The sequence below is a fragment of the Eptesicus fuscus genome, chromosome 12 (genome assembly GCF_027574615.1).
Source record: "Eptesicus fuscus isolate TK198812 chromosome 12, DD_ASM_mEF_20220401, whole genome shotgun sequence".
In the NCBI taxonomy this organism is placed as follows: Eukaryota; Metazoa; Chordata; class Mammalia; order Chiroptera; family Vespertilionidae; genus Eptesicus; species Eptesicus fuscus.
Window position 1 is genome coordinate 60,731,937 of NC_072484.1, and position 27,900 is coordinate 60,759,836.

General features: G+C 44.0%; 1 protein-coding gene across 1 annotated transcript in view; it reads left to right on the forward strand.

The window, feature by feature from the left end:
• Window positions 1–26,965, forward strand: part of PTPRM (protein tyrosine phosphatase receptor type M) — a 650,464-nt gene extending 623,499 nt beyond the window's left edge. The window contains exons 25-31 of the mRNA XM_008159881.3: window positions 1,573–1,722; window positions 2,415–2,588; window positions 4,855–4,986; window positions 9,578–9,703; window positions 11,654–11,817; window positions 17,700–17,835; window positions 26,223–26,965. Coding sequence (XP_008158103.2) covers window positions 1,573–1,722; window positions 2,415–2,588; window positions 4,855–4,986; window positions 9,578–9,703; window positions 11,654–11,817; window positions 17,700–17,835; window positions 26,223–26,276 — 936 coding nt within the window. The 3' untranslated portion in view covers window positions 26,277–26,965. The remainder of the gene's footprint in view (window positions 1–1,572; window positions 1,723–2,414; window positions 2,589–4,854; window positions 4,987–9,577; window positions 9,704–11,653; window positions 11,818–17,699; window positions 17,836–26,222) is intronic.
• Window positions 26,966–27,900: the final 935 nt, after the last annotated feature.

Here is a 27,900-nt window from a genome sequence, read left to right on the forward strand (position 1 = left end):
AGGAAATTCATATTTTTACTAATATGTGATTGTTTTAAGTAAGCATTACACTCGCCACCTGGAAAATGATCTGTGAAGTAGAAGAAGAACTAAAAACAATCCATTACATTTTGTTTATGCATAAAGTTTACACAAGGCACCGGAAACCCTAATTTATTTATTTATTTTTTTAGCTAACAAAGAAAAATAGCAGATACTTTAAATGCTATTTTCCTGGTCTTTTTCTCTTTAGAGTAGGAATTCTTTGTTTTAAAGATAATGATGATGTTTTTTTTTTAATAAATTTTTATTGATTTCAGAGAGGAAGGGAGAGGGAGAGAGAGAGATAGAAACATGAATGATGAGAGAGAATCATTGATCGGCTGCCTCCTGCATGCCCCCTACGGGGGATCAAGCCCACAACCCAGGCATGTGCCCTTGACCAGAATCAAACCTGGAACCCTTCAGTCTGCAGGCCGACACTATCCACTGAGCCAAACCTGCTAGGGCGATAATGTATTTTTAATATACTTTACAATTGATCAAATGTTGTCTCATCCACTTTCCCACTTGCTCCTCTTTTTTGAGGTGATGTTGAATAGCAGTGGCTGTTTTGAGAATTAAGAGTCCTGGTTATTTATAGAAATTAAAGTAAAAAGTAATGAGACTCATTTGCATCTCATGTAATTAAAAGTTGATAATAAATATGGTAAAACTTTAGTAAGTAATTATAGAGAAAGTCAGTGCCAGTTCTGAATTAGAGGACCCATTCTTATTATTTTTAAAATACATTTTTATTGATTTCCAAGAGGAAGGGAGAGAGAGAGAAAGATGGAAACATCAATGAAGAGAGAGAGAATAATTGATTGGCTGCCTCCTGCATGCCCACACTGGAGATCAAGCCAGCAACCCGGGCATATGCCATGATTGGGAATTGAACCAGTGACCTTCTGGTTCATAGGTCGCCACTGAGCCATGCTGGCCAGTCTAAAGACCTATTTTTAAACTGTGGACTTGTAACCTACAAACAAGAGCCCTTCTCTGGACACATAAAGACTTTCGTAATTATCACATTCATTAATATTTCAAAGTAAATAGTTCTAAGTGCTCAGAACTGGTTTTTCACTATGATGTCAAGTTTCCCTATACCTTCTCTGCATTATTAATTTGGTTGGCAAATTCTTTTTTTATCATAGATAGATAAGATTCTGCTCATTTCCTCATCTGAAATACTGAGTTTCAAACCCGTGGGATCAGAATTACCAAAGTAGTTTAGCCATAGTTACTCTAGCATCACAGTGCTTGCTCTAGTATTTATCAGTGTCCGATTGCTTTTAATCGGTCCATATAAACAGGTTGAGCCCGTTTGACTCTTCCTCCCATTAAGCTGTCACGTGTGGCCTTTCAGTAACCGTGCCAGCTGTGCCACGTGGGGAATACCCCTCTCCCAGCTGTCAGGTTCTCACACGGGATCTCTCTCAGAACACTGGTCCATTTCCTTGACCACGTGGGGCTGCCATTCCTCTTTCTCTGTCTCAATCTCTCAGGCACCTTGGTTTCTCTGTTACTAACCAGTCCCCTCTGCTTTACCAGGAGCAATATGTGTTTATCCATGACGCCATCCTAGAAGCCTGTCTTTGTGGAGACACCTCCATCCCTGCCTCCCAAGTTCGGTCTCTGTATTACGACATGAACAAACTGGACCCACAGACAAATTCAAGCCAGATTAAGGAGGAGTTCCGGGTAAGTGACGCTAAAGGGAGAGGCGAGTGGCTGTGACTTTGCTCCTCAAGAAATGTATCTAAGTCAGATCTTGAATCATTGAGGCAACACAGGGTTCCTGAACCTCAGCACTGTTGATATTTGGGGCTGGGGAATTCTTTGCTGTGGGGCTGTCATGTAGGATCCCTGGACTCTACCAGCTGGATGCCAGAAGACCTCCACCACATCAGTTGTGACAACCAGAAATGTGTGCGGGCATTGCCTGTGTCCCATGGGGGCAAAGTTACTTTTTGAGAACCATTGGTCTAGCAGTGCCATTTCCCCACTTCAAAGGCAGACACCAGGTAGTCCCATAATGCCCCGGGGTGCAGCCAAAACCAGCAAGATACTATATTCAGGCAAGAGTTCCTCATCCTCACATTCGGTCTAAATGTACCTGGCTCTAGACCAATTCTACCCAACCTTCTACTCCCAAGTGCCCAGATGTCTAGCCCTCATTACACTCAATGGCCCTTATGTCTGATGGGCACTATCTATAGACAAAATCCAAGGAGAGAAAGAGAAATAAAAATATAACTGTGAGTGGGGCAATGGCGGAGGTAGAGGAGGGGATGATCTTGTACTCAGCTGTAGGAAACTTGGCTGTGCTGCAGTCTGCATTAAGACAGTGTGCTATCCAGTGTCTTCTCCATTGTCTGCACTCTATCACACAGACCCTGAACATGGTCACGCCAACACTGCGTGTGGAAGACTGTAGCATCGCGCTTCTGCCCCGGAACCATGAGAAAAACCGGTGCATGGACATCCTGCCTCCGGACCGCTGCCTGCCTTTCCTCATCACCATCGACGGGGAGAGCAGCAACTACATCAACGCCGCTCTCATGGATGTAAGCCCACCTACCTTCCCTCAGAAGGAAACGGGGAGATGTTTCTCCAGGGGCAGCAACTGGGAAATGACTAAGTGCCGCCTGGGTCTCCTTAGACGCATCTGCCCTTGCTCTTTGAGGTGTTGTTTTTTTAAAGACAGAAACTATTTTTTCTGCAAAGTGCATTTCAGACTCCATATATGTTTTCCCGTCAATGCAAACATTCTTGGTCTCTCGGAAACCACTAGTCCTAACGTATTGATAAATGAATCATGTCCCATTTACTCTCTGAGCACTTACATTTTTAACCTGCTGGCCAGAGAGCAAGAGACAGCTCTTAGGTCACTGTGGCAATGAAGTGGGATAATATGGTTTGCAACATTATTTTAGTGCCCTTTCTTCCTAATTCAGGCAGTAATTAACATGGGGGGGGGGGGGGGAATTGCCTGTCAGTACAGATAGTACACAGCTCATTACTTCCTGTCAGTCTGTTTCCTTCTAACTGAATGAGCATTTGCTATTCAATTGGTGGGAAATGTGAATGGATATTTTTAGTGCTAACATGGAAGCTTTAATTCTATTGCTGTGATATCAGTAAAAACTTGTTTGAGGCTCTCCAGAGCAGTAAAAAGCATATGCATCCTTTTGTGGCAAAATAAGTAGCACCATCACACACATAAATGACAAGGAAAGATTTTTAGGAAAAGCAGAGCTATTTTAATTATGCATGTTTTTAATTGTGTTTTTATTGATTTTAGAGAGAAAGGGCGAGAGGGAGAGAGAGAGAGAGAAAAACATCGATCTGCTGCCTCTGGGGTTGAGCCCACAACCCCACAATCCAGGCATGTGCCCTGACGGAATTGAACCTGAGACCTTTTGGTGCATGGGACAATGCTCAACCAACTGAGCACACTGCCCAAGGCTTAATTATACATATTTTTAAAATAAAGTTAAATTTTCCTTATTAAAAAGATTATTAAAATCTTACTTGATAATATAGGAGAATTGGCTAAAAGAAAAGGATACTAAAATTTGAAAGAAAAGAAGAAATAGAAAAATCTGGTTACATACTAGCTAGAAGGAAGTGAAAGTAGCTGCATTATTAGCAGGCAAAATAGGCTTGAGGGTAAAAAGAAAAGACTTTAAAGGTAACTTTAAAAAAGATAAGATGACTTATTTTATGGAGTCATTTAGTAAGAAATAATGTTTGATGCACTCAGAAGAAATAGCAATGCTACACTAAAATTATGGCTTCAAAAATATATAAAATAGAAATTGAAATACAGAGTGAGATGGAAAAATTCATCATCATATAAGGAGACAGTACCATGCTTCTTTCAGAGCAGGAGTCCTCAAACTTTTTAAACAGGGGGCCAGTTCACTGTCCCTCAGACCGTTGGAGGGCCGGACTATAGTTTAAAAAAAAAACTATGAACAAATTCCTATGTACACTGCACATATATTATTTTGAAGTAAAAAAACAAAACGGCAAAAACACCCGCATGTGGCCCGTGGGCCGTAGTTTGAGGACGCCTGTTTCAGAGCCTGGTCAAGGAAACAGTCAAAAAAATCAGTTAAGTGCCAAGTAAGCTAGACCTAACGACAGAAGTAGAGCATTGTATTGAACAATGAGTACACTGAAGGTCAGCCTGGGAGCAAAACATTTATGTGCTGCCTACTAAGATATCCCTATTAGTTACTGACAAAAAGGGGTTAAATTTTTTAAATGCTTTGAGATCTAACTCCCAAGCCCTAGACCCGTGGTAGGCAAACTGCGGCTCTTTGGCCCCTTGAGTGTGGCTTTTCCACAAAATACCACGGCCTGGGCGAGTCTCTTTTGAAGAAGTGGCATTAGAAAAAGTTTAAGTTTAAAAAATTTGGCTCTCAGAAGAAATTTCAATCGTTGTACAGTTGATATTTGGCTCTGTTGACTAATGAATTTGCTGACCACTGCCCTAGACAAAAGCCAAAAGCTTATTCCTCGGGCAGTGGGGAGAGGGGGGGGAACCCATTATGTATAAGGCCAATATTGCTTTTCTACTAGAGACAGCAAAAATTTTATGAAATGCTCTTGTGTTCTTAGTGTCAAAGTGAGAATATTTTATCATTACTATTCTGCAGATAAGTTTATATTTAGTCTGTTTTGGCATTGACAATGGTGATAGAATTCAACAGTTGTTAAATATGCTCAGTGTTTTATGTCACAAATTTATATGCATATAAAATATCGTTAGCTTCTTCCCTTCATATTTTCTGATATATTTGGATCTTTCTTGTGTGTTTGCAGAGCTATAAACAGCCTTCCGCTTTTATAGTCACCCAGCATCCTTTGCCAAACACAGTGAAAGACTTCTGGAGACTGGTCCTGGATTATCACTGCACGTCTGTGGTTATGCTGAATGATGTGGATCCGGCCCAGGTGAGACTCATGAGTTATTACAGCCAGAGCTCGTGCCCAGGGGTAAATCTGTGTTTGCTTTGTTTGCACATTGAAAAGTGTGGCCTCCAGTGCCAGGTCACAAAAGCCCGGCGAGGACTGAGAACAGGAGCTGCTGAAACACCAACGTTAAAAATCAGATGGAATTAGGGGTTGGGGCAGAAAGTCGTCTGAAACCCAAAGACAGGCTGGAATTACAGATGGTGGAAGTGAGAGGGCAAGACGGAGTCCGAAAGGATGGAAATACTGACTGGAGGGAGATCAAGGTAATGGGCAGAGTCAGAGCGGAACAGGAAGAGGAATGTCACACAGCCAAAATCAGAGCGAGCAAGCCAGAAGCCGTGATGGATGTCAGCATCTAACCCAGCTCTTGATCCCATCAGGGATCGTACCATGATGCGGTGGCAGGCAATTTTAAGGGAGAGCAATTAGTTGTGTCAACTCTTTGATAAAGATATTAAAAAGAAATAAAACTGGGACTTGAAGATAAGAGAAGCTCAGAATGATAAATGAGACATTTTCATAGCTCCTCTTCTTAAACATAAAAAAAAGATAGAATGGACAGTAATGACTTGATATTAGTAATGGGGTTTAAAAACATTTTCTTAAAGAGACTTGTCAGGCGAGCATTAGCACAGTGGCCATTTAGGAGCTGAATTTATTGCTTTAAGATACAGCCATACCAATCACAGGCTTAACTGTCATGACAGTTATGCTAAGCTTGAACTTAGCGTGTTTTAAGAATAAACTTGTTCTGGAACTGAATTTATTTCCTATATAATAGAGACAAATTCTTTAAAAAAATAAATAAATAAAATAAAAAGGCCTGACTATTTTAGCATCCAAAGTGGATAAGATTGATAAGATTTTCCCTTCCTAAAATCTACTTTATTGCCATCAATCTGCCATAAATGATATGGAATTCACTTTAATGCTGTAATGTTTTTAATTATGTTTGAGATACTAGATTATATTATGAGGGCTGTAGCCTGAACGTTTATGAAATAATAATGACAATCCTTGTCCTCATCTAGTCCTTTTTGCTTAAGAAGGTTAAAATGTTTTAGGTCTTCCCCCATGGATCCTCTCCGGAGGATAGATTGCAGCCATTTAAAAACACAACCGCAGCTAAGGGAGCTTCAAAGACACAACTCAAAATAGAACCACGGATCCTGGTTTTCTAACTCGCAGTGTCCAGGGTTAAATTTCCCTAATTCAGGAGTCCTTAGTCATAGACAGTTCTAGGATAAAGGGCTTGATCCCTCTTCAGAAACATTCTTTTCCCCCTAATGTGGGTCCTGTGATGTACTGTTTTGTTCATATTAGTGAGCCAGGCATTAGTGATTTCTGTGTGTTCTCTTTGAACAGCAGTGTTTGAATTCCGAAGCTGCATTCTAAACCCAAACTGTCTGGACTGAAACCAAGCCTTGCCTGGCCAGTGGGAGGAGAGACAAAGAGACAGTAATTCCATTCAGCAGACAGAGCTGATTTTCAGAGTGAGAGAAAAGAGGCTCCTGGGAGTCAGTCTTTTAGAGAACACTAAACTGAGCATTTGAACTTAAAGGCTTTGCAATCGTACGAGAATAGCACTCAACTATTTTAAGTATTTATAGGTCCGGTTCATGGATGTGTTATACACCATTTAAGCCATTTTATACATGGTTTACTTGGGCAAAGTGCAGAACGCAGTGTGGCAAGAGCCAGACGTCAGCCTGGGCCATTCATATTTCTTGGGTGTAAATGACAAGCTTTTGATCTGGGTTTGAACTGAGAGAAGAAGCAAAAAGCAAAGCTAGCTCAGTCAGGAGTAAAATGGGCAGAACAGTTCAACTGTGCATGTTCGGATTTTATTACCATCTCGGCTTCCCATCACAATGCCTGTTAATTTTAACAGTGGGTACATTTGGATATCAAAAAGAAAATAAATATTAGCATGCTATAGTTTGATAAGGCAGTTTTATAACTTGTCGCCAGGAAGTGCTGGTAAGGAAGGGAACATTTCATGAGAGCGTTATTTAAAAATAAATAAATGGCTGGTCAAGATAGAGGTATAGGGAAATGTGCTACTCACATCCTCCTACAACCACATCAAAAACACAACTTGCCCTAACTGTTGTCAGTGGATAGAGCATCGGCCTGTGGACTGAAAGGTCCCAGGTTCGATTCCGGTCAAGGGCATGTACCTTGGTTGCGGGCACATCCCCAGTAGGAGGTGTGCAAGAGGCAGCTAATCGATGTTTCTCTCTCATCGATGTTTCTGACTCTCTATCCCTCTCCCTTCCTCTCTGTAAAAAATCAATAAAATATATTTTTTTAAATACAACTAAATTACACAACAACCATTATTCAGAACCACCTTAAATCTAGCTCAATGGAAATCCTACAACTAATGATTTAAAAAAGAAGCCACATCAAGACTGGTAGGAGGGGCAGAGATGTAGAAAATAAAAAGTAGGAGGAATATCTTGGCTGTGGAGATTCCCCCTGAAGAACAAGGGGTTCCAGCCCAAAACCAGGCCCCCTAGCCCAGGGTCCCAATGCCAAGAAGAGAAGTCCCCATAACTTGGGGCTGTAAAAACCAGCGGGGGTTGTGGCTGAGTATGATGGAGGCTGCTGGAGTCCCAGACAGTTCCTCTTAAAAGGCCCCGCACAGACTTACTCAGACTCTGTCCCTCTGAACTCCAGTGCTTGGTCAGCACCTTGAAAAGTACCAGAGACATAAGGGTAGAAACTAAAATGTCTGGCATCAAGATGAGAGATGGAGGGGCAGCTTTTTCCCAGACAGAAGTGCTGGCAAAGGCCATTGTTTCCTTTCTGAGCCCTTCCCCCACAGAACCAGCAGGGGGCGCCATATTTGAGTCTACATCAACCTGGCTATGACTTGTTCTCCCTGCCCTGGTGATTTCCCTTCCAGTGATGGGCAACCTTTTGAGCTTGGTGTGTCAAACTTCGCCAAAAAACTGAGCATAACTCGGGTAGTGTGTCACTTTGAGGAAAAAACTAACTCCAAGACTATAGTTGCAAATGTTTCATCCTCAGGAGCAGCAAATGTTTCATCCTCGGCATGCGGCCGCGTGTCATCAGAAATGGCTACGCGTGTCAGTGCTGACACGCGTGTCATAGGTTCGCCATCACTGCCTTAGACCCTGCCCCACCAACTTGGGTGGTACTATATTTATCTGGGTGATCACTTAGTGTTATATAGTGTCTAATCACTGGACTGTGCACCTGAAACTAATATAATATACATTTTAAAAATAAATAAGTGTAATTTCTAAGATACTATTAAGAAAGTATCCTTAATTACCCTACTTTCATTTTTAATCTAAAGTCCAAATTTCTAACTTATTTATAATAAAGGAAGATTGCTCTTTAGGTTGACCCACCATTAACTGAAAATTATCTTGAATATAAATCAACCGTTGCAACCTTTGACAATAAGATTTTTAGATCCTTTGGAAAATAAAAGTCATCAGAAAGGAAATTCAGCTAGTAGATTCTCTTGTTGTGGTTCTTCATTCTGCTTAAAATGAGCTGATATGTTTTTCATCTGCTCTTAGCCCAATAGAAACTGGTTATAAAGTAACGAAGTAGTTCTTTTTTGTCTCATCACAGCTATTTGTCCCTCTGGTAAATCAGAAAGATAAAAGTTACATGATACTACCCAATGTGTCACTGGAATATCATGCCCCAAAAGAAGTTTAATTTCCAACTTTAAATGCCTTTTGGGATCTTAGGGCTAGGAAAGCTTTGTGAGAAGGAAAGATCTTGGGTATTCTCTCACCTATCTTGGGTATTCTATCACTGTGGCTAATAGAATGGTGGCTAACAGAATGAAAGTCCCAGTTTCATAAGCCACCATGCCCAGCTGCACTTCTTCCACATAGAGCTGTGCATCACATCCCATTCATACAAAAGTTCCAGTAACCTAGTGTCACCAAAGCTAGAGTGTGAGACTCTAGGAAATTGTGGTTTTTATTAAAGCCACCTCCAGGTAAAGCATTTACTCTTATTACACCAGGTTTTCTAGAACAGAGTGGGAGGGTTTGGACCAGAGCATAAAAATGCAGTGCAGCACTGTTATCAGTATCTTGTCACAGAATAGCCCTATTCCCAAAGTGATTACAAATTGCAAAGCAAGCCCAGGAGAAGATGGAGATTTGGGTATTTGCAGGTATGTGTGTCATCTTAAGAACCATAGCTCTTCTAATGGCAACTAGTGGCATCTTCCAAGGGCCTTGTAAGAGTTCCTGTCAGCAGCAAAAGGAATCTTACAATGGGGTGTGTAAAATTGCATCCACATGTCCTCAGAAAACAGAATCGCTCATAGTTTAATGATGCTTTCTGAGAAAATGCAGGGAAAAGGACTAGAAGAAGGACAGGTGGAGCTGAGGAATCAGCCAACAAGAAAGTCCGCAAGTCTACTTTCTTGAAGGAAAGGAGAGAAAGGAAATAAAACTTAGTGAATCACGGAAGTATTAAGACCCACTGAATGTCAATACGGACCATATCCAAACTGCTCAGAGTAAACTTATTCTTAAAATAACCTTGTGTTTCTTTGTTTTGAATTCAGTTGTGTCCGCAGTACTGGCCAGAGAACGGAGTTCACAGACATGGCCCGATCCAAGTGGAATTTGTTTCTGCTGATTTAGAAGAAGACATCATCAGCAGGATATTCCGTATTTATAATGCATCCAGAGTAAGAACCACAGCCAATATCACTTACATTGGGGTTTCATTATTTTCTCATTCACTGCATATTTAGTGTGCCGCTCTGTGACAGTCGCTGTTCCAGGAGTATGGACTATATCAGTAAACAAAACAAAGCTCCCTGACCTTACGGAACTTACATTCTAATGGGAGGTGATAAACAATAAATAATGGATATAACAGACATAATGACATATGTTAGAAATTGATAAATGCTATAGAAAAAAAAGCTGGAATGTAGAAAGTGCTAGGGCATTAACAAGAGGGAGAGCAAGGCTCTGTCTTAAGTAGATGTACAGTGTGAGCAAACACCTGATGGAAGTGAGGGAGAACCATCCAACGTTCCGCAGAGTCAGCTCTCCAGGCAGAAGTACTGGTCAGTGCAAAGGCCCTGAGGGAGGGTTTCTGGAACAGTAAAGAGGCTGATGTGGCTGGAGCACAGTAAGCTATGATCACCTAGGTCCTAGGGAATGGGGGGTTGGGGGGTAGGGGAGAGGCGTGGCAGGGATCATGCAGGGCCTTGCAGTCCACTGCAAAGATTTGAGCATTTGCTCTGAAGGAAATCAGGAGCCATTACAGGGTTTGAGTAGAAGAATCGCATGATATAATTTACCTTTGAAAAGGAGTACTCTGGCTTCTGTGTTGAGAATAGATTTTAAGAGAGGCCCATCGGGAGACGATCATAACAGTCTAGGTGAGAAATGACAATGGCAGGACAGAGTGGTAGCAGTTGGAGGTAGTAAGAAATAGAGAGATTCCGGTATATTCTGACAGCAGAACCAATAGGATTTTCTGGCAGTTTGGTTCCTAGGGATCTGAGGGTGACTCTCCAGATTTTGGTTTTGAGAACTAGATGATGGAATTGACATGAACTGAGTTAGGGAAGACGGTGGGTGTCAACAGGACACTTGCAGGGGAGAAGGGGGTCATACGTGGAGAGAGAGTCAGGAGTTCAATTTGAAGTATACTAGGTTTGAGATGACCATTAAACACCTAAGTGGAAATATTGAGTTGGCCTTTGGATCTATGAGGACAGAGGTCTGATCTGGAGATATGAATTGATGGCTTATTGGAATATTTAAAGCCATGAAATCATCAAATGAGAGACAAAAGTGAAAGGGACCCAAGGACTGAGCCGTGGTCCATCAGAAAGGGAGGCCAATACAGAGGGGAGAGAGCAGTCAGGGACAAGGAACAGCCAGGCGAAGAAAGTGTGTCAACGAGAAAAGCGTGACCACCTGTGTCCAAGACTGCTGGGGGCCACGGAACATGTAGTGCAAATGGTGTAGCCACGGCGGATTAACCCTTTGCACTCTCTTGCTTTTTTCTCGATTCCTGCTACCGATGCTAACCGTGTCAAGTCACACTCGACATCCGAGTGCAAAAGGTTAAAACTGTTGCCTTTTCTAACATTTTCTTGAGTAGTGCAATTCTATTTAACTATGAGTAAAGATTAATTAACTGTTGATATCTCAGCAAGATTCACACCAATAAGCAAAACCATATTATATTCACAGGAAATGCAGTGCAATCTATAACACCCTGAGCTCACAAACATCTCCTGATTGTAATTTATCCTTTACCTTTCATTTACCAGTAATTAAAGTAGAGCCGTTTTACCATTTACTACACAATGTGGTCAATGTTCGTGTTGTGTGTTATTTTTCACTTGGTTTTTGCAAAATCGTAAGCCTTTGGCTTCACTTTTATTTGTCTGGTCTGTCATTTCAAACACCTGGTTTTTTATAACACCTCAATATTAAAACTCATAACTCTCAGGCCAGTAGAAGCTTCCTCTGTTATTTATAGGCTAGCCTCTCCTTTAATATTGCCCTGCTTTGATGAGACGACCAAGTAGGTGGAACCTGCCCACTGGAATTCAATAAAGTAAATAATGCCTGTTTTCTTTTCGCTCCCTGGTTATTGCCTGATTCTCCAGCCCCAAGATGGATATCGGATGGTGCAGCAATTCCAGTTCCTGGGCTGGCCGATGTACAGAGACACGCCTGTGTCCAAGCGCTCCTTCTTGAAGCTCATTCGCCAAGTGGACAAGTGGCAGGAGGAATACAATGGCGGGGAAGGCCGCACGGTTGTGCACTGCTTGTAAGTGTGAGATAAAGCTCTGTCTGGGAATGACCAGCCACCTTCCATTACCTGCCATTTCACTATCTCTTGTTTCACTACAATTGGAGAAGAAATAAGTAGATATGAGTGAAAGGAGATGATCTACTTGATGAAGGTTTGGTTTGCTTTGCAGAAAACAAGATATGCATGTTTTGATTCTGCATTTTCTCAGACTGTGACTGCTATAAAAACAAGCCCTGACCTTGTGATTGGGAACACCCCCCCCAAAAAAAAAAAAAAAAAAAACACGTGGGTTAGCCCAGTAGGCTCCTACCAGCTCTTGAGAACCAGTTGTTAAAATTTGGGGGACTTTTCTGAGCTGGTTGAACTTTCTAAACTGTTGGTTACTTGATAAACCATCCAGGTGAAAGAATCTACATCACAGAAATCAGCAAATACTACAAATCAGGGCTAGCTTGCCATCACACTAGTATAGTGGGTGATTCTATTGGAAATCATGTCAGAAGCTTCAAAGGAACTGTGTGTGTTTTTTTCTTTGTGGTTTTAAGAGAGTTTTTTGTTTTATTTTGGTTTTGGCCTGGAAATATAGATACTGGGAAGATTTGGTTAGAGCCATTGTCTCCAAAGTGTGGTCTCCAGGCCACCAGTTTTAGCAGGTGCTGAAATGGAAGAACCTTTGCCACAGAGCAGTGACTCCCAACCTTAGCTGCTCATTGACAGTCATTTGGGAAATTTCTATGCCCTGGCCACACCCCAGCCAAATTTAATCAAAATTGCTGGGGGTGGGGCCCACACATTGGTGTGTTTTTAAACTCCTAGATAATTTTAACATTCGGCCAAGATGAAGAGCTGCTGAAAAGAGACTTCCATGCTTTTCGAAGCACTTTCACCTGCATTTTCTCATTGGTGATGATATGTAGCTAATCAGCCAGCTGGAATTGGCTTAATGGAGCAGGCAATTAGAAAGTCATGGCAATTAGGGAAAATGTTTAGAGAATTTGTGGAAACTTAAAGTGTTAAGCTTATGTCTCCTTTCAGTGGAATGTCATTAGAAGTATACAATGAGATCTCTTCCAAATTGAAGGGAAAATAAAGTTTTACTCTGGGCCCACTAACCCTAATTAAAATGACAAGCTTGGCTAAGGGCCTGGGTTACTCTGCACCTTGTGCCTATATCTCATGCCATGCCACCCCCACTCAGGGCCCTAGGAGACCTTCTGACAATCTAGAACTCCGCCTTGCCTCTCAAGTCAAAATGTGGCATGTCAGCCTGTAGGAAACTGGCATTTCCTTGGAAAGAACCTTATGAACCTATTCACACTTAACCCTAATCCTTTGTCCCCGGAAAAGCTGTTTATAAGCCATCACCCCTTACTACTTTCTCCTTCCTTTTCATGGACCCAGTTCATTAAAAACATCTCTACCAAGAAAATGCCAGAAGGAATGATGAACAACTCACAACCCCATTTTTATATCTTTCAAGTCCAGATATAACCTCTGATCAGAATAAGATCAGAGGGTCACCAGTGTGAGTTGATACAATCCTGGCAATGAAAATTGATATTTTAGTTAGAGTTTGTATTATATCTATTAAGTTTAAAAAAAAAAAAAACTAAAAGTAGTTTGCAGATATCCATTTGTGCATCTAGAGTCCGCCAGCATCTAGAACTAGGAGCATAATGCATGTTACCAAATTTGATTAGTAGCTTCCTTACAAGGGCAAGTGCTGTAATACAAAGGACTAAGTCACAGTGGGGGAAGTTGAGGCACTAGACAAGCCTGAGGGGAAGATACAAGGATCCCTTACATCACTGTACCTCAGAGACAACCACCGACTATAATCTTCTAGGACACAGCTGTGGCCCTAGAACTAAGCAGTTATGTCACCTTTCCATGTGACATCTAAAACAGAGGGCTGTTATTTAACTGTAGTGTACGGTGGTGGGCATCTGTTGTTCTTTCCCTTCTTCTGGTGAGAAAAACCTTTCTTTTTTGGGGGGAGCCATTCTCCCCCATTATAAAGTCCTTGTGGTTCCCATGGGGCACCTCTTGCTCTCTTAACATTGGGGTGGCCAAGAGACCCAGGCCTGGTGAGAATGTTTATTGTTGTTTAGGCTTTTAAATCTAAATCTAAGACTTTTAGTTGTGAGAAACAAAATTAGGTTAAATTGGTATCCTCCAGTATAAGCCAGCAAAGAATGCTTTGAACCACAACAGCTCCCTGCTATTCTTCTGAGGTAAGGACATTGTTTTAGCATAATGTAGTGCCACCTAATGGCTGTGGGCAGAACATCCCTGCCCAAGACAGACTTCCAGGGGCTGTGAAATTGGTTCATTAAGCCACATATACTCACGATAAGCAAATAGGGGATTTTTTTTTTTCTTTATACATATCTCCCAGCTAATAAAACCAGAAGAAATGTAAGATATTACCATTTTGCAATCCTTGATGAAAATGATGGATGTAGATAATGTCGCCGACAGCTGCTGAAAGCACTGGGTGAAAAGCTAATGGAGGAAAAGCAGTGTGGTGTCAGTGCAAAGGCAGAAAATAGACTAAGGGCACAGAAGAGAAAACCCAGGAACTGAGCCACACCTCAGGGTCACCTGATGTACAACAAAGATCCCACAGCATACCTACTGCAAGGCAGCGGGGAAAGACTGCCCACATACCTGGTGTCTCTCCTTACACTACATACAAAAATCATATCCAGATGGATTGCAGACCAAAATGTGAAAAAGAAAACAGTGACATTTCCAGGAGTAAATCTTCATGACCATGAGGTTACCAAAGATGTGTTACACAGGACAAAGAACACGAGCCATGAAGGAAACATTGATGAGTTGGATTTCATTGAAATTAAATACTTAAGTTTACCTACGACACCAATTAGAGTGCAAAAGTAAGACACAGAGCTGGTAAAGAGTGATACATCCATCTGACAAAGGACTCATAGCCAGAATGCCTAAGAACTACAGCAAGTCAATAGGAAAAGGCTAGACAACCCAGTTGTTTGGGCATAACACTTGACAAAAACTTGGTTTTAAAAAAAAGAAAGGAAGAAAGAATGTCCAAGTGGCTGATAAGCATAGAACAGGTCCTCAGTGCCATTTGTTTTCGGGAAAATACACATTAAAATCAGAGTCGGATGGCAGTGCATACTCAACAGAATGGCTGGAATTTAGAAGACAAACACATAAATGATAATACCAAGTGTTGGTGAAGCTGTGGAGTAACTGGAACTCCCATATGCTATTGGTAGGAGGTAAATATGCTACAGCTGTTTTGGAGGTGTTAACTAAAGCTAAATGCACATACATTCTCTGAGTTCTTTTGCTCCTAGACATATGACTACAGAAGTGAGTCATGTATGCAACCATGAGACATGTTTACAGCAGATTTACTCATAATACCAGAAACTAGAAACAGCCAAACATTCATCAGCTGTTAGAGAAATAAATTATACAGTAGTATATTCAATATAATTATTTTCAGCAACATAAAAAATAAATTACTGATACAATATGGATGATTCTCTCACAGATAATATTAAGTGAAATAAGCAAGACTGAGAATCGAACTGGTGACCTTTCAGTGCACAAAACGATGCTCAACCAACAGCCACACAGTCCAGGGCCAAAAGAAATGTTTTATGCTAGAAGTGAGAACAGAGATTATCTTTGGAGTATTGATGGTATTGACAGGAAGGAGTAAGAGGGAGGTCCCAGGGGCTGATCATAGTCTGTATTTTTATCTGAATGGTGTTTACATGGCATATGCATTTGTAAAAATTAATTGATATATATACTTAGCATTCGTGGACTTAATTTAAGGTATGTTATACTTTATTTTAAAAACTGCTTTGAAACTTAGTAATGGACTGATCAAGCTGACATTTGAACACAATGATAAATCTTAAAATCACAAAACAAGGAACAATTTTATATCTGTGCCTACTTCCTAATGACAGTATACTTATAAGGCATCCTTATCCAGAAAATTTAAAATTCTTATGAAACTCTGGAGTTAACTCCCAATTTATAGGAAATACAGGATTAGAGAGTAACATGTTAAATTATATTCAGAGGCACAATGAATGAGAACAACACAGAATATGAGCGCTCTACGGAAAAATGGCCCTAGGTCCTCAAGAAATAAATTACCAAGAAAAAAAGAGAGTGAAGAGAAAACTATAGATTAAAATAAACTTGCAAGACATTTCAACCAAATGCAATGCATGGACTTTGCTTGGATGTAGATTTGAAATAGACAACTATAAGAAAATATCAGAAACAACTTGAGAAATTTAAACAGTGACTAGAAACTTGGTTACATTAAAACAGTAATGTGTATTAATGTTAGCTGTGATAATGATCCTGTGCTTATTTTTTAAAATATCCCTAGATTGGTTGATTCTAGAGCTGGTATAGGGACCATATAGAATGAGTCTGGAATGTCTGTGGTTGCAGAAAGTAAGGACATCTCAAAAAAAGGACAGAAGCTGTCGAAAGAACACGGAAGCAATCTGATGGAGCGTCTAATGGCCTGAGCTAGAACAATTTCAGCAACAAAATAAATATCTATACTACTGGATTTTAGCTCATAAAATAGAATTAATAAGTCTAAACTGACAAATGATAAAAATAAATAAGCTAAATAACAATTTTAAACAGGGGAGAAGAGACACTTCTCTTTGAGTAGAATGTTGAAAGAGAGAGGGAGGTAGAAAATCAATTAGGCAAGCAACACAGTAATCATTGTTGCAGACGGGATCCACCAATGTGATCCGCCAATGTACGCTAAAATGAGTAGGTGAAACTTTGAGGCGAAACAAGATATTTGCGTAATCCCAAAGTATCTTTCCCAAGGTGTTTATTAACTACCAAGAGAAAGGTAACACCTACACAGTGAAAATAAATCTGCCAGACACCTACCATCTTAATAAGTGATCAGGTTTATCAGCAGCAGCAGTGAGTTCAACAAGAATCCCTTGAAGGATGAAACAGCCCTTCTGTGTTTTTTCTTGCCAAAATGTATAACCCCATTTCCTATCATAAAAAAACATCAGACAAACCTAAATGAATGTCAGTCTACAGTTTGTATTTCATAATGACTTCTCCAATTACGGATAGGGATCATGGCTACTTTCCACATCTACATTCTCTGTTTTGATTTCCAAAAAAAAAAAAAAAATGACACTTTTCCAAAGTGTCAAGGTCAAGGAAGACAAGGAGGAGCGGTCACAGATGGGAGGAGAGTAAGAAGACATGACAATGAAATGCAAGGAGGGATCCGGGGATGGATCCTGGACCAGGAAAAGGACATGCATCAAAAAGCTGGTGCCATGACTGAGGTCCGCAGTGTAGCAATCGTTCTACCACCGCATCAACCTCCTGGCTTGATGGATAGTGGTTATGTAAGATGTCCACAGCAGGGGAAGGCGGGACGCTCGGTGCTCTTTTTGCAACAATTTTGTAGGTCTAAACTTAGTTCAAAATTAAAAGCTTGATTTAAAAAGAGCCCTTATGTTTTAGAGGTAAATAATGGAATACTAATGGGTATTTAGAAGGCCAAGTCCATCTTTGAGCAGAACCCACACCTGTCACCAGCTTTATCTGAGACACGGAGGTGCTCATTGAAAAATTTCCGAGGTAGGCCCTCCCTGCAGAAATCGATAAGGTGCTATATTAAATTATGTAAACTAGGGCTGCGGTGAGGTTGGGAGAACCGCGCGTTCCAGTTCCTGCCTCCAGCACAGCACGAGCTGCGTCCGCTTTCATGAGCAGGTTGGCCCAGGTGGAGGGTCCCAGCCCTGAGCTGCACCACCACCGGTGCTCGGGGCTTAAGGGGCGCGATGCAAGACAGACAGGGTCCAACTATCTGGCTTCTGTCCTCACAGGAACGGGGGCGGCCGCAGCGGGACCTTCTGCGCCATCAGCATCGTGTGCGAGATGCTGCGGCACCAGCGCACCGTGGACGTGTTCCACGCGGTGAAGACGCTGCGGAACAACAAGCCCAACATGGTGGACCTGCTGGTAGGCCTCCGCCCCGCAGGGGGCGCTGCCGGCGGGCGGGTTAACGAGGGAGAAGGGCGGGGGGTGGGGGCTTCCAGGGGGGGCGGGCCTCCCCGGCTCAGGTCTGCGGGGAAACTGATCACAGTGGGATAGGCTTGTTTTCAAAAACATCATGTAATCACTCCATTTGCAAGGGCTTTGCTCCCTCTCCCTCACTTCGCTTTGCCACAGAGAGACTTCCTCTCAACGCATCTGAGATGTGAAAATAGTTGAAACTCACAAGTGAACATCCTTATTAATTCCCGTTCCTGGCAGAGCCTTCCGTGTGGCTAAGCACTTAGTCTTCAGGAGAAGAAATAATCATAGCACGTGAAACGCCAGATTTTCAAATTACATATCTTATAAATAGCTTAATCGCCTAATATTTATCAAAGCTGTGAATTTAGTTTGACACCAGAATATTGCACTTAATTATGGTGGCCATCGCTGCGAAAAGGATTAGAGGAGTTGAGAAACAAAGGACTCCGTGCAATTATTTTCGTAGAGTGTTTCATGAAATCTCTTTTTTGTGTGTGGAGCTGTTGAAATGCCAACCACTGTGACTCAAGAATAGCCAAACAGCTTAGAGGAGGGAGCTTCCAGGTTAGGTCTTTGTGCTCCTCTGTGGGCAGAAGCAGGATCTGGAGGAAAAGTAGGACTAATCCCGAGGTGGGGAGAACCGCCTGGGGAGAGGGAGGAAGAGAGGGCCACAGCGCTGGGGCAGCGGGGTTAACATTTTAAATATCACAAAGAGACTGAAGAGAGAGCTGAGATTTACGATAAGGTTGTGGAAGTAGCTGTGGTCCTCAGTCATTACAGCAGTACACGAGGCTGGGTAATGACAGTGATCGGTGACACTGAACCCTAGGACGAGTCCAAGTCACTCCCCGGAGCATCTGGTCTCCCCAGCGGTGTGTCCCATGTTTGATGAGCTGTTCTCTTTCCAAGAAGCATGGTGCAGGACAGGGGGTTTGGTACAAGGCCACCTGTTTGGCCAGGTGCGGGCCCACACAGCCATCAGAAGGCATCACATTGGCTTCTGTGGGAAAAGGACTGTGTCCCCCACACCCCACTGCTCCCCTCTCATTCCTGCCCTGGGGGAAGCCCATGAAAACCCAGATTCTAGTCTCAGCTCTGCCACTAATTCAAGTTGTGACCTCAGACAACTTGTCAATTTATATGCTTTGACGAGAAACAACAGAGTGACTAACTTGTCAATGTAAGTCTCCTTGGGCAAGGAAGGCACTTCACTCCCTTGGGTCTGAGTTGAGTAAACGAGGCATGTATTGGCTTATTGAAGGGATCCCACGTGATGATGTACGTGGAAGTGTTTTGGAAACTGCGGAGGTGAGAAAGGCGGTTCTTGAGAGTGCAGGTGTCCACAGGGCATGGGGCAGCCGGCAGCCTGTCCGAGGTAGTTATGGGAAGTGTTGTTTGAGACGCAGGAGGTGGCGGCTAGAAGCTAGTATGTGACACTCCTAGCCCCTTTCACAGGTCACAGATCTCCTGGGGAGGGGCCGAGCGGCTGAGGAGTTTGCCATGGTCACTTGAACAAGAGGGAATGGTAGGGTTCTCCCACCACAGAATTCTCACTATCCTGGGAAGCAAGTAATCAGAGGGCAGTCGGGTAGTCAAGAGTGGCCTGGGTTTGAGACAGATAAGAAGGCTGACAGAGGCTGAAAACAAAGGCATAAATTAAAACTTGCTGTGCCTTCATTTTGTATTTGACCTCCCTGATTCACGGACAGATGTGTAGCTTCCAAACTTTGGTTGGTACCTGAGCAAAGCTGACCTTGCTTTAAAAAAAAAAAAAAAAGTAATTTCCCTCTCTGTGCAGCCTACATTAAGCAGAGCATTAGGTTAGACCCTTCCAGGCCTTTCCTCTAAGCTCTGGCTGCAGCTTCCATCGCTCACACATTTTTATGGGCAGAAGCAACGTGGCTTTTCCCAAATCAGTAGTGCTTCTCCACAAAATGAAAGGAGACCTGGCTGGTTGGACCAGAGGGAGCTTGTGACCCCAACTCACTACTTAGCAGTTTCCGTCATTATGTAAGATTAGACTAGAGCCGTGGTCGGCAAACTGTGGCTCGCGAGCCACATGCGGCTCTTTGGCCCCTTGAGTGTGGCTCTTCCACAAATTACCACGGCCTGGGCGAGTCTATTTTGAAGAAGTGGCGTTAGAAGAAGTTTAAGTTTAAAAAATTTGGCTATCAAAAGAAATTTCAATTGTTGTACTGTTGACATTTGGCTCTGTTGACTAATGAGTTTGCCGACCACTGGACTAGAGAAAACAGGATCCTTGCGTGCCCAGAACTCAGAGGGTCAGGACCAGCTTTAGGATAAAGTCAAGGGCTGAGAAATATAGGAAAGTTTTGCAGTTTCCTGAGAAGAATGTCTGATAAGTTTGTCACAGTGAATGTTCGCAAGGTAATATCTGGTGACCGGCAAAAAAATGTCACAGTGCTCTTTGCAGCGGGCTTGAAGCTTCCTGAACTAAATAAGGGCCCTTGTCATTTGTTTGTTTTTGCCTTTAAGTACAATTTCTGTGAGTGTGGTCCTTGTACCTGTGTGTATATACTGGCTAAGGGGATTCAGGTCAGGGTGATAAAATTGGGTACAATTCTATTGGGTTTCTCCTAAGCACTAGCTGTTGTGCCCGCAGTTGAAAAGTACAGAGTGCGGAGTCTTCTTAACTGCATCTTCATAGAACGGTGGTGTGTGCGCCAGAAGGCTTTGGAGTGCACTTGTGCTGGCACGGGGGAGCCAGGTGGATGCGGTCGGGAGAGCCTTGGCCTGGGCCCCGCTAGACCTGCTCATGTGTCACATGCGGAGGCTGAGTCCACAGTGGTCCCCTCCACTCAAAGCCACTGCCCCCTCCCTGCTAGCGTGGGATGAGCGTGCAGTGGGGAGTCTATCTCTACCTCCCTTTGAGGCTCTGATTTTTCCAAATTGCTTCCAAGTTTGAAAATCCATCCATCTGCTTTGAAGCATGGCACTTTGAAGAGAGATCTAGGAAGCCCTAAAAGATTTATTTCTTCAAATTTTTAGTTTTGGGGCTCTGGAGAAAAGCCAATTGATTGCAAGGAAGCAAAATAATTTATAACACAAAGTTAGGTGTGTGTTTTATCTAACAGGAGCAGGGTGCTTTTCCCTCACCCCCTCTTCAGCCCAGCTTCTAAGTTATCTCTCTCTTCACCAGCCTCCAGGCCTAACCAAAGGCCTGGGTCCCAGGGCCAGGCTGGACCCCACAGCCTGAATACTGGGCTCCTTTGAAGCCCTGATAGTTGTGGGAAAACCGGTGCTTCAATGAGTATCTCCCCTCTCACCTTTGTCCTCCGCACTTGGCTTTTGAAGTTCCGGGGCTCTGTTTTAGCAAAAAAAAAAAAAAAAAACAGCCTCCAGGGACAGATCTTGCCTAGAGATACATATTATGCCTGGGATGTGGTGGGAACTTTGGCCAAAATTACCAAGATCAAGGTGTTTGACACATAGTTAATAGGTGTATGTGTGTGTGTGTGTGTGTGTGTGTGTGTGTCTGTGTGTCTGTGTGTGTGTGTGTCTGTGTGTTGAGAATACCTAGGATCTACCTAGTCTCAGCAACTTGCAAGTATATAATACTGTATTACTAACTATTCTCAAACTTCTTATAACTGAAAGTTTATACCCTTGACCAACAATACCCCATTCCCCCCTCCCCTCAGCCTCTGGCAACCGCCATTCTAGTCTCTTTAATGGGAGCTTTAGAAATTCCAATCCCTGCCCAGAGACTCTGATCCAATGGGCCTGGGGCCTGGGGATTCTAAAGTGCTGCAGGGGAGAAGCAGGGTTCAGCTGGGTTATAAGCTTCCTTTTCCTGCCAAGCAGGCTGCCCGCCCAGGCCCACCTCCCCAGCTCCTGTTTGGACCAGATCTGCCAATATCTCCCCACCTGTAATGCAGAGCTGGCCACCCAGGCTCAGCCCACTTTCCTCTTCAGTGTAATACATATAATGTGCTCTGAACTTGTATGAAATTTGCAGACTATTTGAAAGGTGGGGTGTGGAGGTGTGAATGTAGGTGTATGAGTGGGTGTGAATGTGTGGGCATGGGTATGTGAGGGGCTCTGCATGTGTAGGGGTATAGGTGTGTGGCTGTGTGTGTAGGTATAGGCGCATTTGAGTGTGTAGATGTGGGTGTGTATTAGTGTATATGTGAGTGTAGGTGTGGGGTGTATATAGGTGTATGTGTGGGTGTGTAGGTGTGTGTATATAGATAATTGCTGTGGGGTCTATATAGGTATATATGTGGGTGTGTGTATACATGGGTATATGTGTGGGTGTGTCTATGTGGGTATAGGTATGCGGTATGTATAGATACATGTGCACATGTGTATATGTGGGTGTATGTGTGTGTGTAGGTATGGATGTGGGTGTGTAGGTATGGATGTGGGTGTGTAGGTATGGATGTGGGTGTGGGTGTGTGTAGAGGTCTAGGAGTGTGTATATAGGTATGGGAGTGTGTATGTGGGTGTAGTTGTGGGAGTGTATAGGGGTGTGTGTGTGTGTGTGTGTGTGTGTGTGTGTGTTGCAGTGGAGGGTATAGGACTCAGGTGGGGAATCAGAGATGTGCACTCAGGCCCCTGCGCTGTGCCCCAGCCAGCTGTGGCTGGCAGTCTGAGTGGCATTCCACCTCTCTCAGGCCTGCCCTGCCATAGTCACACGGCCCGGGGCTCACAGCCCTGGAGAGCAGCCTCTCCGTAAGCCCTCTTGTGGCCGGTTTTCCCGCATCTTAAGGAAGCATTGGGGGAATCTCTGTTGATGCCCTGTGCCCCCTCTCTGCCCAAGACTCTGATCTCCTTGAGGCAGGGGCTGGTCAACCCCCTCAGCATCAGCAGGGCTCCTGGCTCCAAGCGGGTACCTGATAAATATTTGCTGAGTGACTGGACATTTCTGCTCTGCACCCAGACCCCCCATCCATCCTGGCTGCCCCGGCTGCCCTCTGGAACCTGGGGAAGGCTGTGGCTACATGCCGACAGGGCTGACTAGGGAACCCACACAGACTGCGTGGGGCTCTGCGGGCAGAAAGTTCTCCGTGCATTTTCAAAGATGTAGATGAGAGTAGGACCCTTCCCGTTCATTGTCAGAGACACGCAGCTGTCTTATCGAGGGGTCTCCTTGGCACGGTGGCTGGTTGCCCCATTGACCCGGGAAACAATGAACCCAACCTGGGGACCACGTCACCTCCTGGCAGGGGCATCGGTCAGGATTCTTTCCACGCTGAAGGATCTGTCAGCACAGGATCAACTGAAGCCAAGAAACTTGTCTCAGTTTCAAAAAGCTGGAGCACCAGCGGGGGAGCTTCGCAGCAGATGAGCCAGCAGACTCTTCTCTTTGAATCTCCCCAGGCAGGCAGGCACGTGGGGTGTTTGAAGTGCTAGACTGCCCGTAGGGCCCCCAGTTCCTCAGACACAGACAGCCTGAGTGACAAAGGCACAGCCCGGGCCCTGCAGGGCAGCCCCAGAGCCCTCAGAGTGAGTGGGGACTTTTGAAACAGAACCTGACTTTTAGGTGCCTCTTCAGATTTCACTTTCTTCCCAGGAACAAGAGATGTGATCTGGACTGAAAGAGGGGTTGGGGTCTTGGAGAGGAATAGCGGGTCTCCCTGGTACCGTCCTGCACAAGGATGGACCCCCACTCACATCCCTTCTTCATGCCCGAAGCCAGCCCAGGCCGCCCCAGTCGGGAGAGCTGGGGACCAAGGCATAAACATTTTTCCCCTGAAGCACAGGGATAACTCCTGTGGTTTAATTATACTGTTCAAAAGCAAGTGCGTTGACAGAAACCTTAGAAGACAGGCCTGTACCTGGTGATCAAATGAAATCAGTTTCCAAGGGAGGAAGATTTCAGGCATTTCCCGAGGTGCTTGGGGGAGGGCACGCAACAATGTATGATGATTGTCCTCATTCCTCTTATTTTTATGATTCAGAAGCCAGTCGTCACAGAATCTGTGGGGATTAACAGCTTGGTTGGGAGGGAGAAGATGAGAGAGAGAGAATTCATTTTGAAAATTATAGTCATGCCTACAGAGCACCCGCTCCGTGACCTACACAGCAGCCCCTTGGCAGCAGAGCCCGAAGTCCCTTCCCTCCCAGTGCGTGCCTGGAGGCCAGAGCCACATTTTCCACTAAATGAAAGAAATTTTAACATTTTCGTGTTAAAAGAAATGGGTTCATGATAGGCACTGACATTAGTTGCACAATTAGGTGTGTACAAAATCATGTTTTATCTAATAAGGAACTGGAGCTCTTAGAATTTCATTGCGGGGGGGCGGGGGTCACTGTCACACACACACACACACACACACACACACACACACACACACACACAGAACTCATTAGAGCACTTTATAGCCAATAGGCCAGTTCAGTGATCTGCCAACATCAGAATTTTGAAATTCAAGCTATTTCTTTTAAATATTCTGAAATTAAAAGTATCAAATCCTGAAATTAAAAATACTGTGTTGTGAGTCACAACGTATTTGTGTAGACACTCTTTTCCGTTCTCTTGGGTATATACCTTGGGACTATAGAGTGATTCTGTGACCTTGTGAGGAGCTGCCAGACTCTTTTCCAAAGTGGCTATGCCAGTTTGCATGCCCACCAGCAAAGTGTGAGGGCTCCGGTTTCCCCACATCCTCCCCAATGCGCGTCCCTGTCTCTCTCTTCTTATTTGAGCCATCCTGGCGGCGTTGCTGCTATTGGTGTTTGATCTTGTGGCACCGTCAGCGTATGGAAATGATCTCTAGATTGTAAGCTCTCTGAGGACTGAGGCTGTGCCTTGAAATCCCCGATCTCTAGTCTTTCATGTTTGCTCAGTTGTACCAAGTGCTGCTAAGCCCTTGGCATCATTTACATAGAAGACCAACATGTGACCCCCAACTGTATGTCAGGTTCTGCCCCAAAGACTGGTATGCAGGCTCTTGTCTTCCAATAAACAGGTTGGACTAGTGGGGCCTTTAGAGAACAAATAATAGGTGAAGAAAAGGACATTGCAGTGACTAATCAGGAGACACATATCAAAAAAAAAAGGTAGAAATTTATTTTTAATGAATTTGCCAAATAAAAGACCCATGTCCTTGGTTATGACCATTGTATTGAGCCATGAGACAGTGGCGCTGACTCTCACAACTCACAAAAGTTTGCCTCTTACTGAGCTGGGAAGAGAGCCTTACAATTGCCAGCCCCTCTGCCCCCGACACTGGGCTGCTGCATCCTCAACCCCTGGGTCCCTCTGCTCGGTTCAGAGGCCACACCCAGCGAGCATCCATCAGCACTGTGCACTAACACAGGAGCTGGATGCCCTCCCTGCCACCTGACACCCCACGTGCGTGGACCAGGACCTCAGGTGCATGATCTGAGAACGCTATGCTCATAAAAATGAAGTCACTGCCTGATGGAGAGCTGGTATGTGGTTCCCAGAGGGTAGCAAACATTTCCTCCCGGTGCCTTTCTTTATCCTGTTGCCTCTACCTGGAATGCCTGTCTTAATGCCAGTTAGGAGGACCATATAATCACTCACACCGGGACGCTTTTGAGAGTAAAAGAGAACGCTACTAATGCTTATGCCTGGACAACAGGCAAAAACCAGTTCTGTCTGGGGCAAACCAAGGCACATTAACACCTACCCCAGCTCTATACGTTCACCCTCTCCCTCCTACAACCTGCTGCCTCTTGCCAGATCTTCCCTAAGAAGTTCCACTCTCTCCTCCACATTGGAGGACCATTCATGGGCCCTGCTCAGCTCTGCCGCATGGGTTGTCATGGGTCACTTGTCTCATCCTCCTCATTGGACCGTGGACTTCTCAAAGTCAGAGCCCAGGTCAAGGTGCTTGGTACTTAAGAGGTACTTAAAAACTCCTCATAAAATGGAGGAAGTCCAGCTGACCGAACAGCAAAGGTAAAGCTGAGCCAGGAGTGAAGCCACGTTTATTTACTGGAGGTCTTCTGTGAGCAAGTCATGAGGCATTGCCGCCAGCACTCATTATCTCCCCTTCTACCTCGTGATCTTCCCATGCTTTGTGCTCAGCATGTTGATGTACAGGTAAACACACGTGTATGGACAAACACATATATATGTGTGTTCCAGTTGTCTAGAACGTCCCAGGAATTCTAGTGACTGTGGATATCAAAATACCTTTCATCAGGCCTCGTGGGAACATCTCCCAAACAGTGGATACATTTGTGGTTCAGAACCATGACTTTCTCATTTATTTCTGATTCAGATCCTTCTCAGTTTGACGTCTTCCAATTAAACCCCTCATCTGGCATAACTGCTTAACTAGAAACAGCATTCAGGTGCTGGAGAGCTGACATTTTTCCCTTCCATGTTCCAGGACCAGTACAAGTTCTGCTACGAGGTGGCCCTGGAATACTTGAATTCTGGCTGACGGCATCACAGCGCTGCAAACCGACCTTTCATCCCACAAAGCCGAGCGCTCCCAAGGCGTTTGTGAAGATGAGATCAGGACTCTCGATGTGCTTATTTTGCTTTGCAGCATTGGCTCTTTTTAAGAGCCCAAGGAAGTATGTATAAAACCGCTTGCACTGCCCAGTTCCCAGTGATGCTGCTGCCTGACGGAAAGCACACACAGCCTACAGTCGTCAGACTGTACCCCCAGGCGTCCGCCTGTTAGAGCAGCATAGACAGCTGGTCCACTGAAGAGCACAATTATATTCTTATGAAGGAATTTGTACCTTTGGGGTATTATTTTGTGACCCGTGAACCTTTGTTATTGTTACAGCTGAGTGTACATTTTTGTTCTGTGGAGAATGCTACCTGGCATTATGATAATATATTATTTTAGTTAATATTTGTATTTTAACATGTTGCATAATATAAGCTTCTGTAGCTTTCCAAGACTAACAGATAAACATATAATGAACAAAGATATGTTGTATGAGTTGTTGTTTCTATCAGATTTATATTGTTTCTAAGGGAGAAGCTTGGGAGGAATTCAGTTCAAAAATGCAAAGCTCAGCGATCAGATTCACAGACCGAAAGCTTTTCCACGTGTTTATATTGTAAATACTTTTGATTTCATCAAATTATTTATTCATTAAAAGAAATTTTTGTGAAGCACAGTGAGTGACAATCATTTTTATGAAGCCCAGGAAATGGCTTACTGTATGATGTTACCTTGTGTGAATTCTCAGCTCAATAAATAAAGACCAGTGACCAGTCGTGGTGTATTGCTAGTGTCCCAGCGCCCTGGCGGCGGAAGCAGCTCCGGTCACTCCAGGTCACGGGCGGAGAGATTGTACATGGACACTGTTGCCTGGAGCAGGTTGAGTTGAAATTTTGGGGACAGAACTTTTGGTAGTGAGAAACCTAGGCCCATCCTGGGAGCCTCCCCTGGCGCTGAGGAATCACAACCCTAGAGTCTGCCCGGGCCATGAAGTCTCACCTGGTGGGCAGGCAGTTCCAGGGCGGAGACTTTCTGACCCGGAGCCGCCTCTCCTCTCTTTCACCTGTTCACTGGGGTAATATCTGTCCTCGCCAAGCCTCATTCAAACCTGAAACTTGCTGAGAGAACACTTTTTAAAGGGTTATGAGATCGGAGTGCCTTTAAGCAGAACGCTAAGCTAAACAGTTCCTGGGAAGGGAAATCACTGTGGGCAGCCTGCTCTGCTCTGCTCTGCTCTGCTCTGCTCTGGTCCAGGGCTCGGCCCGACCTCTGACAGAGGGAGACGCTGTGCAGTGGACTTCCACCATGAGTAAACTGAGTTCCAGGCTGTGTTAAATGATGACCAGTAGGTGGTGGGGACAACCTTTATCAAACACCAGTTCTGTGCCAGAAACTGCAGGGCGCTTTCCCAAGTGGCAGCAGATCCTCCCAACAGTATGACCCAGGTTCCGTTACGGAGCCGTCTCACAGCTGGGAACCTCAGTCTCATCAACTGCTAGCTTTCTCTGCTTTATTCCTGCCATCCTTGTTCTTGGAATTTATGAAAATGTCCAGTCCATTCTCTGAGTGACTTCCCCAGACATGCTAGACTAATAAAGACCCTATT